Source organism: Limulus polyphemus, unplaced genomic scaffold (genome assembly GCF_000517525.1).
Source record: "Limulus polyphemus unplaced genomic scaffold, Limulus_polyphemus-2.1.2 Scaffold6001, whole genome shotgun sequence".
Taxonomy (NCBI): Eukaryota; Metazoa; Arthropoda; class Merostomata; order Xiphosura; family Limulidae; genus Limulus; species Limulus polyphemus.
In genome coordinates, this window is record NW_013671611.1 from 35,831 (window position 1) to 52,807 (window position 16,977).

General features: G+C 31.3%; 1 protein-coding gene across 1 annotated transcript in view; it reads right to left on the bottom strand.

Moving 5' to 3' along the window:
- LOC106473244 (1,4-alpha-glucan-branching enzyme-like) overlaps nt 1-15,993 on the bottom strand; it is a 37,415-nt gene extending 21,422 nt beyond the window's left edge. Inside the window, exons 1-9 of the mRNA XM_013933930.2 lie at nt 15,717-15,993; nt 13,840-14,009; nt 10,165-10,280; nt 9,066-9,188; nt 7,980-8,124; nt 6,310-6,400; nt 3,188-3,397; nt 1,721-1,964; nt 1,149-1,247 (exon numbers count right to left, since the gene is read on the bottom strand). Of these exons, the coding sequence (XP_013789384.1) occupies nt 1,149-1,247; nt 1,721-1,964; nt 3,188-3,397; nt 6,310-6,400; nt 7,980-8,124; nt 9,066-9,188; nt 10,165-10,280; nt 13,840-14,009; nt 15,717-15,829 (1,311 nt within the window). The 5' untranslated portion in view covers nt 15,830-15,993. The remainder of the gene's footprint in view (nt 1-1,148; nt 1,248-1,720; nt 1,965-3,187; nt 3,398-6,309; nt 6,401-7,979; nt 8,125-9,065; nt 9,189-10,164; nt 10,281-13,839; nt 14,010-15,716) is intronic.
- Between the last annotated feature and the right edge of the window lie 984 nt (nt 15,994-16,977).

A 16,977-nucleotide genomic window follows, 5' to 3' on the forward strand; every position in this document is an offset into this window, starting at 1 on the left:
GGGCTCTCCATGCTATGCCCACTACGGGTATCGAAACCTGGTTTTTAGTGTAATAAACCTTCAGATTTACCATTGAGCAGCTGGAGGGCAGTTCATGTGAGAGTAGAGAAAATATTAGATACAATATACAGAGATACTGAGAAAAACTTTTGACAAGCATTTAAGAGGTTGTAGCGGTTATGCATAAGCAATTTGCAAACTGTACAATGGACAAAAGTATTTCTATTTTTTACAAGAACATCACTTGGACTCAAATTTTTCAGAGTCTCAATCAGACTGACTTCAAGATTTCTCAGACAAAACTTTAGTACGAAAAACCTTGGCAATATATCCAATTTTTTGTGTACGTAGACATATCCTGTTAACTAAAAGCTTGCCACATTTTGCAAAGATTCATTTCATAAATTCAGAATTATAATCAACATTCATTCTACATTAGACAAATCCTGAGCACATTCAATTAAGCAGGCAGATGTAGTTTACAAAGTCACAAAGGAAAAAAAAGGTAGGTACAAAAATACCTCAGACCAGTTTCAATTACACTGACAGCTCACTGGATAAAATAATAACTATAAGCCAAGAAAACAATTAAAAATATATGGACCACGAATAGAACAGTTACTCATACGTGATGAATCATAACTCAAAAACAAAGAAAGGCATGTTTTCTATAATTCTTATTTAATTGACAGTTCCTTTAATTTTACTTTTTAACATGTATTTAATTCTACATTTTCCATTCCAGACTATTTATAAATTTTATTTTGCACATTCCCCAAGATATTTCTGAAGTAATAAGCTTATTACTTAGAACAAAGAATTTGCAAGCACTTAAAATATCATGTATATCATTCACTGTATTCCCTGCAATTCTAAGATTCGAAAATAATAATGATGTACTTTAAGAGCTTTTCATTGTGGTTCAGATGGTCTGATAACAGTTTAAAGATAAGAAAAAACAAAGATTTCAATTTTACATAAATGTGGAAACAATAGACTTTATGTATTTTTTTCTTTTTAGCCTAAAAAAAGTGTTAAGTGCAATACAAAAATTTCCATGAAATATAAATGGAAAATCTGGATCGATTAGTTGCAAAATAAAATAAATCTACCCCATATTTACAATTCTTTGCCATTATCACCCTTACCTCTATCCACTTGTCTGGAATGGCCATTCCTAATCTATAATCAAATCCTATACCACCTTCAGAAACAGGTCTACACAGGGAAGGCATTCCTGAGACATCCTGTAAACAATCAAACAAATATGCACCACACATGTATGTATGTATGTATGTAATCAAAACACAAGTTCATAAACATACCACACACACCTAACCTAATGTATCTGTAAATATTTTTTTTGGTATGCAACTTTTCAACTAAATATGGTGTGTTTTTTTCTTTAATGCTGGATCATTTTATTAAATTTTCACCCAAACAAGGATTAGGATTCTTGTAAGCAATTACACACACACACACACACACACGCACGCACGCACGCACACACACACACACACACAACATACATACACGATAAATGTTCTAAAAGCTAAGTTATACTCCATCTGTGTTACCTTTACTCATACATTGTAAGCCTTCTGACTTGAATCAACAGAAACTTAATATACAAAAAAACTACATTTATAACTTATTTTTAACTATTCTATAAAACTACTGTTTTTGACCATCAAATAAACGTTACATTAAATACCCTTACCTCAGCTATTGTAATGATCTCAGGATATAGCTCATGTAGCATGTGATTGGCCACCATCAGATAGTTCAATGACTCTGTATCAGTATTGAGACCAAAGTATTCATTGTAGTCTCCACTGAAACCATGCCCGATCCCATGGGTATGGTACAACATAGATGTCACTCCGTCAAATCGGAAACCATCAAAATGATATTCATCCAAGTACCAACAAAGATTGGAGAGGAGGAACCGTAAAACTTCAGTTCTTAAATTAAAAAATAATAACAATCATTAAATATATAAATGACTATACAGTAAACTGATTATCATATTAAGATCGAAAATGTCTCTAATAGCTTAGAACTGTGTACATAATCACATTGCGATACAATTTTAAAATGTTTCAATGTTTTTCTCTGATAAATCAATATGTGGTGTTCCCGATTCTACAATAAAATCAGACTATGACAATTTCAACATTAGTTTCAAATACTGGTGCAATTTCTTTTAGAAGAAACATTTTCTTACTCTCCTGAAAGAGCTGTTTAACAAAAATGTTGGCTTAAGCCTTCATTTAGGTATAGCTAAAATGTTGGTTAAATAAAAAATTTTCTCAAGATTATTATTTTTCCTCATAAAATGCAATATACTGATTAGATGTACTGTTACTACATCAAAATGCATTTCAGAACCACTATTAACTTCTTACATAAAATGATAAAAATGCTACCAGAGCATTTTTATAATTTTATATTAAGAATTCTTGAACCTATGTGTTTTTCTGACATCACGAACTTCCGACATAAGTTAGGTATTTTATACCAAATGGTTTAACACAGTCACTGATGCATGATGCAAATGTTGTAACATCTGGTCAAAGTTTCTATGGGTGCATATTCACATGCCTATCATCTCAAACATTCCTTTCAGGCGGAGACACTGAAGTGACAGCATCACAAACATCATTTTGCCTTGGTTTGGTGCCAATTTTGTAATTTGAATTTATAGTGATTTTTTTTTTAGTTAGCTCATGAAAAATGGATGTAAAGAAATCAGAACCATCTGGAATATCTTCAAATTCAAGTAACAGGGAAAGAGTTATAATTTGTAACAAGAAATGCAATTGTTGACATACTGCCAAATTGTCAGGTGGATCTCTGGAACAGTTGATGATCTGAATACAAAGGACTTTCACTGTTTAATTGCATCAATGTTTATCAAAATGAAGGATTTTTATTTTATTAGAGGGTGAAATTAAAAGGGATAAAAAATATAGGTATGAATTTTACAAAATAAGGTCAGTATATGGCTATTTATGGTCTTGTACTTATATACAAGGGATATTTCTGATTTTCATGGTAGTGGTGTTCTAGCCTGCATAAGACTGCAGAGAATTTACATGTTAGCTATGTCAACTAACATATGCAAAATCTTGAATTTAGTAAAAGAAGTACACATCTGTATTTAATCTATACATTGCATTCTTACTGTGTGAAGTCAAAAAGGCGACTATCCCACAAGGAATGTTCTCCTCGTCCTTTGTCATGGAAAAAACAAGAATTTGTTCCATCAAATTGGTTCAGTCCATCTAGTACATTTTTGGAAGCATGACTATGTACAACATCCAAGAGTACATAAAGACCATTTGCATGGGCAATGTCCAAAAGCTCCTTCAGTTCTTCTGGGGTGCCAAAGCGACTGAATTTTTGAAAAAAAGATAACATTTAATATCCTAAATATTTAATAAAAATTTAACTGGTATAGTTAAACTATAAAAATTTCATTCTGTTACTTAATTCTCAATTTAAAAGATAAATAAGAACTAATGTCTGAAAATAATACTTTTTCATTTAAAATAAAAATGTTTCACAAATTCAAGATTGGCTGTTTAAGCAACAAGTAACTAATTAGTGTACTACTTATTATTCACATAATGTAACCAAGGTTTTATACAGAAAACATGAGACAAAACATTTAAGTATAGTACAATTCAAACAGTGAAATAACACACTGTGTAGTCATAAAGTTAGCAAAGGTAACTGCAGTTGTTTGTAGAGCATGCTGCGAAACACATGGGTAAAATATTGCATTCTAAATGTTTCTTTAAATGGTACTAGGAGGTGTTGCAAATGTATAAGCATCAAATAGAATGGATGATCATTAGTCTATCTCTATCAAAATGTTGTAGTATTTGGAACAATGGATCATGTTGATGGAGCTTCATGCTAAATGGTAATTTGTAAAAGGTTGTGGCACATGCACTTTGACCCCATCCATACACTCACCAGAAGTTGTAGTGTACACTTTCATTGCAAATTTTAATCTGGGACCTGCATAGATGTTTCCCAGATGCCACATTCATGTAAGAAAGTGCACTAAACCACATCAACTACAGGGGATCCCCATTATACATCGTAATGCATTCCTAGAAAGTGGGACATACATTTCAAATGACATTAAGCATCACAATCTTTACATGTATTATAGGATGCATTTCTGAAAATTTCTGTCTACTCCTGAATAACGTTTTTAACCCTTTCACTCCACAATTAATTTTCAGGCTGATTCCCAAAAAGTATCAGTCATCCACCAAAAAATAAAAGTATTAATTTGACCCTTTGTATTACTTTGACAATATTAAAAGAAGCTATATTTTCTATATAAGACAGTAATGTTCCTTGAAAACCATATTGGATGGTGAAAATTTATGATTTAAATAAAATATTGAGGAAAATTAGAAGTGTTCTCCAGTAAATGGCATAAATATAGGCAAAACGAAGTCAATAAGAGGCCAAAATCATTACAAAATATAAAATAAATTATTTAGATAACAATATCCAAGATATAAAGAAGTTGTTTTTTTTCTTTAATTTGCAGGAATTCTATATGTATTCCTGCAAATTTGGCAATTTCGTAATGTGGCAAATAAACATCTAGGTTTCACGGCAAACAATACAGATGGCAGCATGCACACAGGTTTGGTGATTGTTTCAACTACAGAGGGATATTCCAGCATGTCACAATGGATGGAAACTTTTTGGTAGCCGTGGAGTAAATCCAAATTTTGTAGTTAGTTGGTATAAATGTTTATTTGGATATGTCTGAACTATGTAGCAAAGGGTTAAAGGGTGGAACATGGCTTTTTTAACTACAGCGTACTATATAAAGCATGTATGTAAGAACATTAAACAAAACAGTTTAGTGACAAAGTTGATTGTTATCCTGGGCTTCTTGGCAATGGACACTTTACTATCACTAGGTGACCACTTTGGAGCCATGTTAGAAGAGTGAAAACAAGGCTTTTCTGCAGCAAAAAAAAAAAAAACAAAGTGCTCAGACAATGGTGCATAAACACTGTGTTTACATCCTCTGCTGTCTTGGCCTGTGGATGACATATCACACTCCACCCAGTACACTAGTCTAACAACGTTGGCACGCTCTACTAATTGAGCACTGCTATGTTGCTACACACATATATTAGTAGTACAGTACTGTTCAGTAATTGGGAAACACTACACCTGGTAAAACAGTCTGACAATATTTTAACATTCTAGTACTGAAACAAGGTAACATTGTTTCAAAAATATTGGTAGTAATTGGTAAACACTACACCTGGAAAAGTAGTCAACACTGTTGGAACATTCTAATAACAAAAAAAAGGCAACACTGTTTGATACATAGGTTATAATTGGTGAATGCTCTAATAATGAAATGATGCAGAGTGATGCAATGTATAACAGGGACCCAGTGTACTAAGAAAAGACATTACTCATGCAGACCTTTGATGAGGACCAGTTGCTACTTCAATCATACCTGGCTATTATGCTTCCCTGATCTAACATCCCCCCCATCCCCCCTGCTGACTTCTGGTTATGGGTCTTTCTAAAAATACAAGACTATTGCTATAAACTAGCAACAATCCCTTAAGAAAAAAACATTGCAATAGATGTTTGGGCAATTCCTAAGATTTTCCATGTTACAGTTAGGATAAATACAGTACTCAAAGGGTTAAAACTGAACAATTATTACAGTGACACTTATCAGAAAACCACTGAAATTAATTCTTCATAATTCATTATGAATACATGTAAAATATTTATACTAATATGCTATACTGTTCACCCAAGAGACTGTTACAAAAGCCCATACCAACTTTATAATCACTCTGGATATTTTAAATCAGTAACCTGTTCTCCACATTGTTATCAACTCTCACAATACTTTAGTACTTTTTAAATTTATGCATTGACATTGTTGATGTGCATCCTTGTTTCAGATTCTATTATGGCATTTTTTCAATTGATCTTTTACTGTCATTTAATTTTTTTTAGGTAACAAAATAGTACTTGTTTTATTTAATCATCTCTGTTTGGTCAAGTATGGATTGACAACATAGAACACCTGAGAACTAGAAAAATGATACACAAGCTTAAATGAATGGTGGCTAGATTTACATCATATTATTGCCAACACAACTTACATAAATAATTACAACCATTAAGAAAAAATAACTGCATCCAAGAACTCTTTGATCTGAACGTATGAGCTTTGAAAATAACTTAGTTTTTTTTTGGTGTCTTAGCCTTATAGAAATAAACCAAAATGCTCACCTTGAAGCAGCATAGAAGCTTGTAACTTGATATCCAAAGCTTGCATAATAAGCATGTTCCATTATTGCCATTAACTGAATAGCATTGTATCCTATATAAGAATAAAAGATGCATAAAAGTAGACACTCTTGAATGTTTAAGCATACAGGTTGTAAAATGTTCAAAGATTTTTAATCCTAAATAAAAAAGCTATATCATATATAATATCTTGATTAATGGAACAAGTGAGTGATACAACACTTGAACATAATAGAAGCAGACTAAAATTACTTTCATACAGCTCTTTTAATACTATTCACTATTATATTGTTTTCAACAAAACTGAAGTATTTTCTCTACATTTTGCTTCAGTACTGATACTATAGAATTCATATTGTTTCCTGTTGTGTTACAGGAAGAAATGAAAGAATAAATTGAATTACTAGCGCAAGCATTGAACTATTTCACTAACATGCATGTATTTAGTTACAAAATATAAATATCATCACCCAGTTTCATTTATATATTTTAAGGGGTTTATCTATGGGCCACAGGTAATTCTCAGTGAATGGTTTCATGCATATATACACTGTAAATAACTTTAATAATAAATAGATAACATTTCTTACTGTGAAATTTATTTTACTTGCAAAAAAAAAGTGCAGTTTTCATTCACGTGGTAAAACTTAAACTGTAATCCACCTAATTTTCCAAATCTAGTCACATATATATGTGTGATATTAATACCAAGTCAAAGTGTTAGTAGATCTTTTTCTCTGTGTGTGTTCTATTAACAGCTGTTAAGCAGTTACACTTCTCTGCATATGAATCATGCTTACTTTTATCATACATAATTAAACAATATTAGCTTTAAGAGGCTTAATTTTAAAACATATTTGTTGGAAAACAATGTGACCATTGAGACATTAGTTGCTACTTGGTATTTAGAAGTTAATACATTAAAAGCATGAGCTGAGAATTACTATAAAGATTGTTCTTCCTGAATAAAATTGACTATTTTATAAGACAATCAAAATAACTAAGACCTTACTGTTGAACACTAACGAAGAAAAGAAACTTGACATATTTGAAAATAGATTTCCAAAGACATGCTTTACATGTTTCTTGAACTATTTATAAGTAGTCATTAATGCATGGTCCTGGATCTTCATAAATAAAACTTAACAATTTTAAGGTTTTGGGGGAAATCAAACTTAAAACCAATTTCCTATGCATACAACAGCAAATATTATGTCTAATTTCTAGTCCTCATTACAACAACATTTGCATATCTTGTATAAATCTATAATTTCATTTGAAATGCATCTCATAATTCAAGCATTTCTGATCATAGACTGTTCTTTGTCAAAGTTTTAAAAAAATTGAAAAAAAAAGAGCAAATTAGCATTTAGATTTTCAGTAACATCATAGAAAATGAGAACTTATAAATCATGGTATTGTAGGAATGTGCAAGTATGCAACAAATATGGTATACCTGTAGTGATGTTTTTGTATGAGTGAGTGGTGGTAAGAGAAAAAGTAGGGAATATTAAACAATAGAATAACTAGTATACACACAAAGAGTAAAATTACTTGCATAACTGGCAGTGTGCTCCAACATCAAAGATATAAAAATGCTAAAATTTCAAAATGCTATTTAAAAATTAACATCCATAATAATTCAAACATACCTTGTTTTTTAATATAAGGGATCACATTATCTGCAAAATTCTTGTAAGTAGCCACTTTTTGTTCAGGAGAAGCAATTCCAACATGAGCTTCATATATCCTAAGGCTCTCAGGTCGCTTTGGCTGGGGATGTTTAAACTTGTATCTCTATTGAAAGTAACAAATCAATACTGAAATGAACAGCAGTTTTATCAAAAACAAAATCCTGCAAGGTTTAAAGGTATCTTAGTTTCTTAGTAACACAATGAAACTTTCTTAACAGACTTCTGTGAAAACACAATGACAAAACCTCTAACAATCAGAGAGGAGAAAGATAGATGAACTGGTAAAAATACTGTTCAAGAAACAATAAATACACACAGGTATCTTTCTGGACACATCTTGCTTCCTAGTGGAAGAAAGAAGTGAAGAAGGTTTCTTGGATGCTCAAGCAAAAGAGTTAAGTAGAAAAAAAGTAGAAAATGACTAGGGCAACAGATCTTTAAAAGTATTAGCCTCTTGATTTTCCAGATCCACCTATACAGTGTATTGGAATTCAAATAATTGCCACAACTAGCCAAAACTTTATTTCATACAATTTGACTATCTGTTTACTACTTCTTGATTTCATTTCTCAAACCTAATGATGTTCAAGCACCTAGAATGTGGCTTAACTCTCTCGTCTGACTCAAATAGAAATATCCATTTCTTTTTTCATATATACCAATGCTTGTTTCTAATTGCTTCCTACTCGACCTGTGTACTTACTTTTAAAGAAATTTATTGTGAGATGGAGTTTAAAGACTTTGTTTCCACGATCAGGTGTTTTAATACAATCTCATCATCAATAGCAAAAACCAAAAGGGGAAATCAAAGAAACTTTTTTTTTTTTAAATTTAAAAACATTTTTCTTACACTTTTTTGCTGCTTTAATGGTTTCTCAATAAATATAAATTTTATTTTCCTGGAAATGCATAAATTACATATATCATATACTAAAATCTACAAACTTATTCAGTACATTTTAAATAATCCTGTACTCAAAATTAAGTGGTCAAGGCTTAAATTGTGAATACATACATATATACACACACACACATTTTTTTTACCTCATTCTCAGAAGGGTTCCACAAATAATGTTCAAAAGCTAATGAATGTTTTGACCTCTTGACATAAGTTGCCCATGGTGATAGTCTGTCAACCAGATCCCCAGACTTTGTCTGAACAACAACCTATAAATACATGTAAGGTGCATAATACAAATAGATTTTATAATATAATAATTTTTATAGTGCAGTCAGCAATAACAAATGTCAATTTTTTTGTGTCCTCTTTCTTCAACAAACATTTAAAATCTATGGCCAATGTTACATTATAATAGCTGTGTCAAAAAGATGTCAAGAATCATTTAACTAAATGCAGCTTATTAATTTTTATGACAAATTTTATGAACTTATTTTCCTGAAGGTAATAGTAAGGTGTAACGAAAGTGAAAGACACTCAGATTAAATACTGTTCACAAAAGTATGACAATGTTTTGATGCACAGTGAAAGGATACAAATGTATAACATGTCTTAGAGCACAAAATTAATACAGATTATTTGCAGTGGTAGGAATTAGTTATAAAATAATAACCAACCAAAGATTGATTATTAATCCATTACTGGTACCAATGTAACCATTAATTAAAGAGTTCTTTTTAATTAGTGATTTTTACAAAAAATATTGAACAATTTCTTAATTAAGAGGAGCTTACTTTATTAGTCTGGCTTTCACTGCCACAATAGTATAACCTTGATTCTGGAGTGATATGCACACTCATTAGCCAATTGCTGGCACTCATGCAGATGGCCATAAAGTGTGCCCACAGTGTCATGCATACTTAATACAGTGACAGAGGATAGAAATTTCCATTGATTGGGAGATCCAAACCTGAATTTTGTTTTCTTTGTTTCTGCTGCCATACAAACTTCTGAATTCACCAGATCATAAAAGTTTCATTTTTCCCATTTGTTATAACCAATTAATAATAAGTCATTGAAATAGTAACCAAACGCTTAGCTTAGGCTGGAAAATGACCAGTTTTTGTATAATCAATGACTATACTCACCACTAATTATTTGCACCACAACAGTTATATAGTTACACATAACACCACAAGTTTTATAGGGCACTGGATCATGGCTCGATAGAAAAAAATAAGATACCTTTACACTGCTGAGATGATCAATTGGACAAGACCCATCAAGTTTTGGTGGAATATACAGTTCCCACTTTCCAAAATCAAGTTTTTTATAGGCATGAGTTTGTCTATTCCAGTTATCTACAGTATGAACAGAAAAAAAAAAGTATTTCAGAAAAACCCAACACAGAGTTACCCTTAAACCACTAGAACTTAGTTTTATTCAAAAATATATTTATGCTATTTCTATAGCTTTTATAATTACATACATGAAAGGAACTATTGTTATTATGCTAGTTGTCATTCATTGTTAATATTTCATTGTATAGATGTATCGCAATAATTAAGGTTTAGATACAGTTGACACAAGTAAAGACTGCTCAACTTATAGCCATACTCTATAACACTCATATATAAATTTGAAAACTTGAAAATGCTTCAGACACTTTGATATAAAATTGTTTATTTGTAGAAATATTAATATAAAGCATAAAGTTCGGTATAATTTGGCATAAAACTGATTAACATGGTACACACCTGTAGCTGGTATGATTATATGGCCATAAATCTATATCAAATGCTGGGGAGGAGATGCCAAGAAAAATATTACAAGTGTAATAATAATAATAACGGAACAGCAAAACCTTAATTAAGTTATTAGCAGACCTTCTGTCATCCTGAATTGTTCATTTTGGGCTACAGTTATGACTTGAATTGAAGTCAGTGTTGCAAGTTATTGTGACATAATGTGCAATACTGGACATACATGACATTAATGGGTAACAAGAGACCATTTAGTCCATCCAGGCTGTCCTATCCACTAAATTACACTAAACATTAAAAAAAATCAAAGCAAGCCCTCATCTCTCAAATATTTATTAAGCTTTCCTTTAATATCCCATAAATTAACTGCATCTATCACATCTGAAGGCAACCTGTTCCAAATGCCAATCACCCACTTAAAAAAATAAAGCTGTTTTAGCTGAAGATGACTCTTACACTGTCAAAATTTATATTTGTGTCCTCTAGTCCTACCATTCTCATTGTTAAATATGAAAAAAGATGATGTATCAACACTCTCGATTCCCTTAAAAATTTTAAACACCTCAATCAAATTCCCTCTAATTCTTCTTTCTTCAACAGAAAACAATTTCAGAGATCTTAACTTCTCCTCATATGAAAACCCCTCCATCGCAGGCACAATTCTAGTAGACCTCCTCTAAACACTTTCCAACAATTCAATGTCCTTTGTAAGTTAAGCTGCCCAAGAATGAACATAGTACTCTAAATGTGGCCTAACCAATGACCTTACAACCTCTTAAGACTTGTATTCAATATTGCTATAGATACAACCTAAAATTCTATTTGCTCCACTGCTAGCAACAACATATTGCTTTGATGGCTTAAGAGACAGATGAACCAGAACACTAAGATATTTTCCTTCTATAACAATGTTAATGTTATTCTCATCAAAGTTATACTCATAATTCAAATTGTGACATCCCACATGCATTACATTACATTTACTGTAATTAAGTCATATCAGTCATTTATCCACCCAACTCACTAAATAATCCAAATCCTTTTATAAAGCCGTAGCATCTTTCTCACAGCCAGCAACATATAAAACTTTAATGTCATCAGCAAATTTAAATAGTCTTTTGACCAGTATCTTAGCAATGTCTCTGACAAAACTGCTATTATGGCCAATCTCTTTCAATGCCTTAAACTTAAAAATAAGCTCCACTGACCTACCCTTCCCTACATCATTAACCCCCTATGTGCACTACATAAGACTGCATCACTGCAAGCTTCCTTTATTACATCACTTGCTTTGACAGTTACATCATCCATCATACATCATTCTTTTCTCTCAACTAATCACCTCCTTTATCTTCTTACTAAAGTAATTAAATTTATCATTAAAATAAGAAGTGACAAATAACTAGTCTTTAGATTATACTTATGTAGTAATACATTTATCTACATTTTATAGCTTACCAATAAGCTAAGTTGTAGCCAGTTGTGTTGCATCCACTAAGCCTAATCTAACATTTGTAATACTTACATCACCAAGCTCCAACTTAACACTTTAATCCTAATACCATTATTTATCAATCTTATTAAATCAACTTATATTTTTGTAACCAACACAAATTACTACACATAAGAATATCTGACAGAATTAAGTTATGATGGCCCTTTTCTTTAAATGCCTTTAACAATCCTTTGTACTTAACAATTAGCTCCTCTCACTTCCCTAAATCATTAGCCCCTATATGCACTACAAAGACTATCACTGCTACAACTCATTACTATATCACTTGCTCTGTTAGTTATGACCTAAACTCCTGCTCATGAATAGCATAATCCAATTCTTTTCTCCCTGTTTACCTCACAGAATATCCTATACATGTGACATACTAATGAATCACCTATAACATATTTACATTTTTCATTCCCATTCTTATCTGTTCTTTTGTTTCCTTCTCTTCCCCAGTTCTTCATCCACACAAATTAACTTAAATACTACAATTTATTACTTAATGGAACCCGTTCATTACAATTAAATCCACTATTTCTAGCCCTATTAGTACTATTTTTAACTTCCCGAAACTCACTATTAGCTACTGTGTCCTTTGCATGCAAAAGTATATGTTCCTCTAGAAATCCTGCTGCTATTTCCCACACTTTACCTTTTTCTTTACCTACTGCCTCTAATTATGATTGGCTCAGATTTCTCCTCTAGCATACAAACTCTACATACAAGTTACACAACTTCACTGCTACCTTCCTTGAAAGTGTATCCCAGTCCTGAATTTCAAAATAAAACCCACTCTTTACACCTATTGCACCTTACAAACTGTGAGCACTTAATACATACACTACTCTTAAATATTGGAACTTGGGAATTAATAGTCAACATTAAATACAAATTGCCTATTGACAATGCTGTTAAACCTAATATTAAATATATTACATTTATTTATCACTACCTTATCTTCTAACTAAAGTAATCGAGTTTATCTTTAAAAGTGACAAGTAACAAGTCTTTAGATGATATTTATGTAGTAATACAATATAGTTTGCCTGTTCTATAACTTACCAATAGGCTAAACTGTAGCTAAAATCATGTTACCTTTACTAAGCTTAATCTAACATTTGTAGTACTTAAACAACTAAGCCCTAACTTAACACTTTAATCTTAGTACTATTATTTACTAATCTTATTGAATCAACGTATATTAGTAATTAACACAAGTTACCTTAAATAAGAATATTGATTAGGCCTTTAAATAAATTATTCCAAAAACTCCAAGACCTATACAGCTTTTTGAACAACAAGGTAAGAAAACTTTAGTCCTAGTTTTCCCGTGTATTCCACCACAAAAACATAACTTTCAGAACACTCATCAAAATAAAAACAAGTATTCACATTTTTTGAAACAAAATACTTAAATCTTTTGAAATACATATCATATTACACACTCTAAAAAATATTCTAAAACTGAAAGAGAAATCTTTGCCACATGGATAGCTATTCAAATACTTCAAAGGTTGTTCTTTTAAAAAGTCAGCACTAAACTGTCTATTATAGTGGTCAGAGAATGCCGACTTATCTACAATAAATATAAAACTGAAATTTATTCAGCTACCTAAAAACTGTTGTGTATTTTACAAATAATTGAGATAAACTTACTAAATTCTCCACTTAGGAAAACTCTTTCTGCACCAGGACACCATTCTCGACACCAAACTCCATTTTCACTATCTACATGAATTCCAAAATACTGATATCCTCGGCAAAATTGGGCTAGTCCACCTTCTTGTTCATTTATTTTATTCAAGTAGTCTTTAAATACTCCATACCTAAAAATTAATATCTTTTAACATCATAAAATGTAGCTTAAATTCTATTATGAAAAAATTATTGTAATTTCATTCAAGAAACAAATGCTTTGAGAGAGAGGAGTCAGGTGATGAAAAAAACCATCACTTGAAGCAAAGCCTTTAGTATAAAATTTACAAACTTATCAAAAATGTGTTAATTTAACAATTATTTAACTGAGAAAACTGGTCAGTTAGAAAATTTGCATATGTGATAGTGTTAGCAAAACTGAATGGTAACTCAAATAATTTTAATAAAAATACTAAACATATACAACTGTAAAAGATGTGATGTTGGAATATGTTATTTTATGTCATTCATTTTTCTGTTATTTTTTACTTTTATTAACTATCATTAGATTTGCATCATGTCATATTAAGCAAATTTTAATAACTAATTTGAGGTTAGAAATGAGAACAGAATTTACAAAAGTTTAAAGAATGACACAAAAATAAATACATACACTTCTTAATGAAATGTTAAAATATTTAACATAAATGTAAAAACATCCAAGAATTAAAGTTAAAACTAAACAATATTTATCTGTAAGTTCCTATTTTGTATATTATATTTGTCCCATTTAGATTTAATTCCCAATATATCATCAGCCTAACTACAGAACTAATTTGTTATATGCATACAGGGGTCTGATTGAGGAAAGGAGGGTAAACTGGAATGTCATTCCCCTCGTTAAAGATAAAGAAAAAAATCATTCCCTTGTCAACACAAGTAAAAAAAAAACATACAACAAATGTCAAATACCTGATTGGAAAAACATGCATCTTGTGAATAGATTTCAAGTTGCCTTACTTTTTTTTTTTTAGAACTGAAGTGCTGTTACTGCTGTATGCATACTTCTTGGTACTTTTTTGTTTGAAACTATTACTTTTTGTTAAAATTAATAATTAAAAGTGAATCTGTAATCAGATCACATGCAAATAGTTTTACTAATATTACAAGTTATTTTGAAACAGTTTTGAAGGCAGGATACTAAATTTAAAAGGCATTCTAACTGCAATATATATAAGTTTAAAAAGATTAATGCTTGCTACACCAACGACTTTTAGTTTTAAAAAATCTCTGTGTAACTAAAAATTCTCTAGTCCAGATAACTTTTTTTTTTCAATCTTGACTTTGTTTATTCACATAAAATGGTTACAGTGACCAGGCCTTTAGTTGGCATTGGCCATCCTAATGTCTTGGAATACAAGTTATAATACTAAAAGCAATACTTAAGTGTACGCTGCAGAATAAGTACTTTAACTTTAAGTTTAAATACAATAGGTTACATTCTCCGTGTTTTAAGTGACGTTAGCAACATATAATACAAATCATTGCGTTAAATTGTATCGCTTTACAAAACTCTTAATTTAACTTGTCTTAAGTGTAACTTTAATTGAACAAACCTAAGTCTTGTGAAGTTAGCTTGTATGAGGTTAATATTCGCTTTTTATTGATCAGTAATTTATATGACATTACAATTACATCAATTTAATATCAATCTTATCTTGATATAATGTCATAAACTAACAGTAACAAGTTACCGATCAATGATAGCCCACGTTTCGCCGATATTAATATTATAATATTATTATTATTATTAATTAAAATTATTTGCTTTTTGTTGCGTGCACAACTGCTCCGTTATTAAGCTAAACTAAATAATTTTAGTTCCTATGGATACTAACCTTCTCCTGATTTCATGTTCGTGGAGTTTCAAATACGGGTCAATTCGTAGCAAATTATCAATATCTGGAACTTTTATGCCAGAAATCTGTTCACCAACTTCGGAATTATCCATGCTAGAAATAAACCTGCAATGAGAAACTCACACGAGCTAAACCTGGTATACTCAAATACATATGCTCAGCACGTGATACGCAAGGTCATCTAATACTTTAGTAACAGACATACCAAACTCACGCTAAAAGTTCAAAAGCGTTGCTCAACAACGTTATACTTGTATTATGACGACATGAAAAGACTGTAATGACACTTCAACTTAATTAAGTATAAAATTTTAAAAATAAGATTCTTGAAATTTAAATGCTTATAATGTACAGTGTGGGATTTTAAGTCAAATTCCCCTTAAAAAATAAGAAAATTATTGATTTTGAGAAAAACAGAGCGTAATCACTGTTTAATCACGATTTTTTTATCCTTCTAAGTATCTAAATGTTAAAGTTAAAAATAGCATTTTAGTACTTCCTGTCTTGGTCTTTAAGTTTTGTTTGTTTGTTTTTTCTTTTTCGCGCAAAGCTACACGAGGGATATCTGCAGTAGCCGTCCCTAATTTAGCAGTGTAAGACTAGAGGGAAGGCAGCTAGTCATCACCATCTACCGCCAACTCTTGGGCTACTCTTTTACCAACGAATACTGGGGATTGACCGTCACATTATAACGCCCCACGGCTGAAAGGGCGAGCATGTTTGGTGTAACTGCGAGTCGAGCGTCCTAACCACCTGGCCATGCCGGGCAGTGGTCTTTAAGAAGAAGTGCTTTTAAATGTCATGAACTGGTGAATTTTGTGCTGTTCACTTTTAAAACTAAATGTAGCTCCTAAATAAATAACAATAACAAGAAATATGTTATTAAACTGATGAAATAAGACTTACGTTCAATTAATTTCTCTTTCTATGTTCTTTCTTTGTTCACGCTGAATGTATAGTATTTGAAAATTTAAATTTTGAATAGTAACGTTCTGTTACGTCTCCGTTTGTTAATTGATTTTCCGTAACTTCGTTCCGACGAAACTTAAGCGACACAAGTCCTTTCTTAATAAAACTGGTTTATTCTTTCCGAATATAACTTTACCGATACACTCAACTTCAACAATCGCGCTAAACAAACGCTGTAACGTCTCTCGTGCTCTCTGACTGCAGTTCAATTACTCACTGTCTGTACACGCATTACATTACCCCGTCACGTTGTCACCCTCTTTTATACACC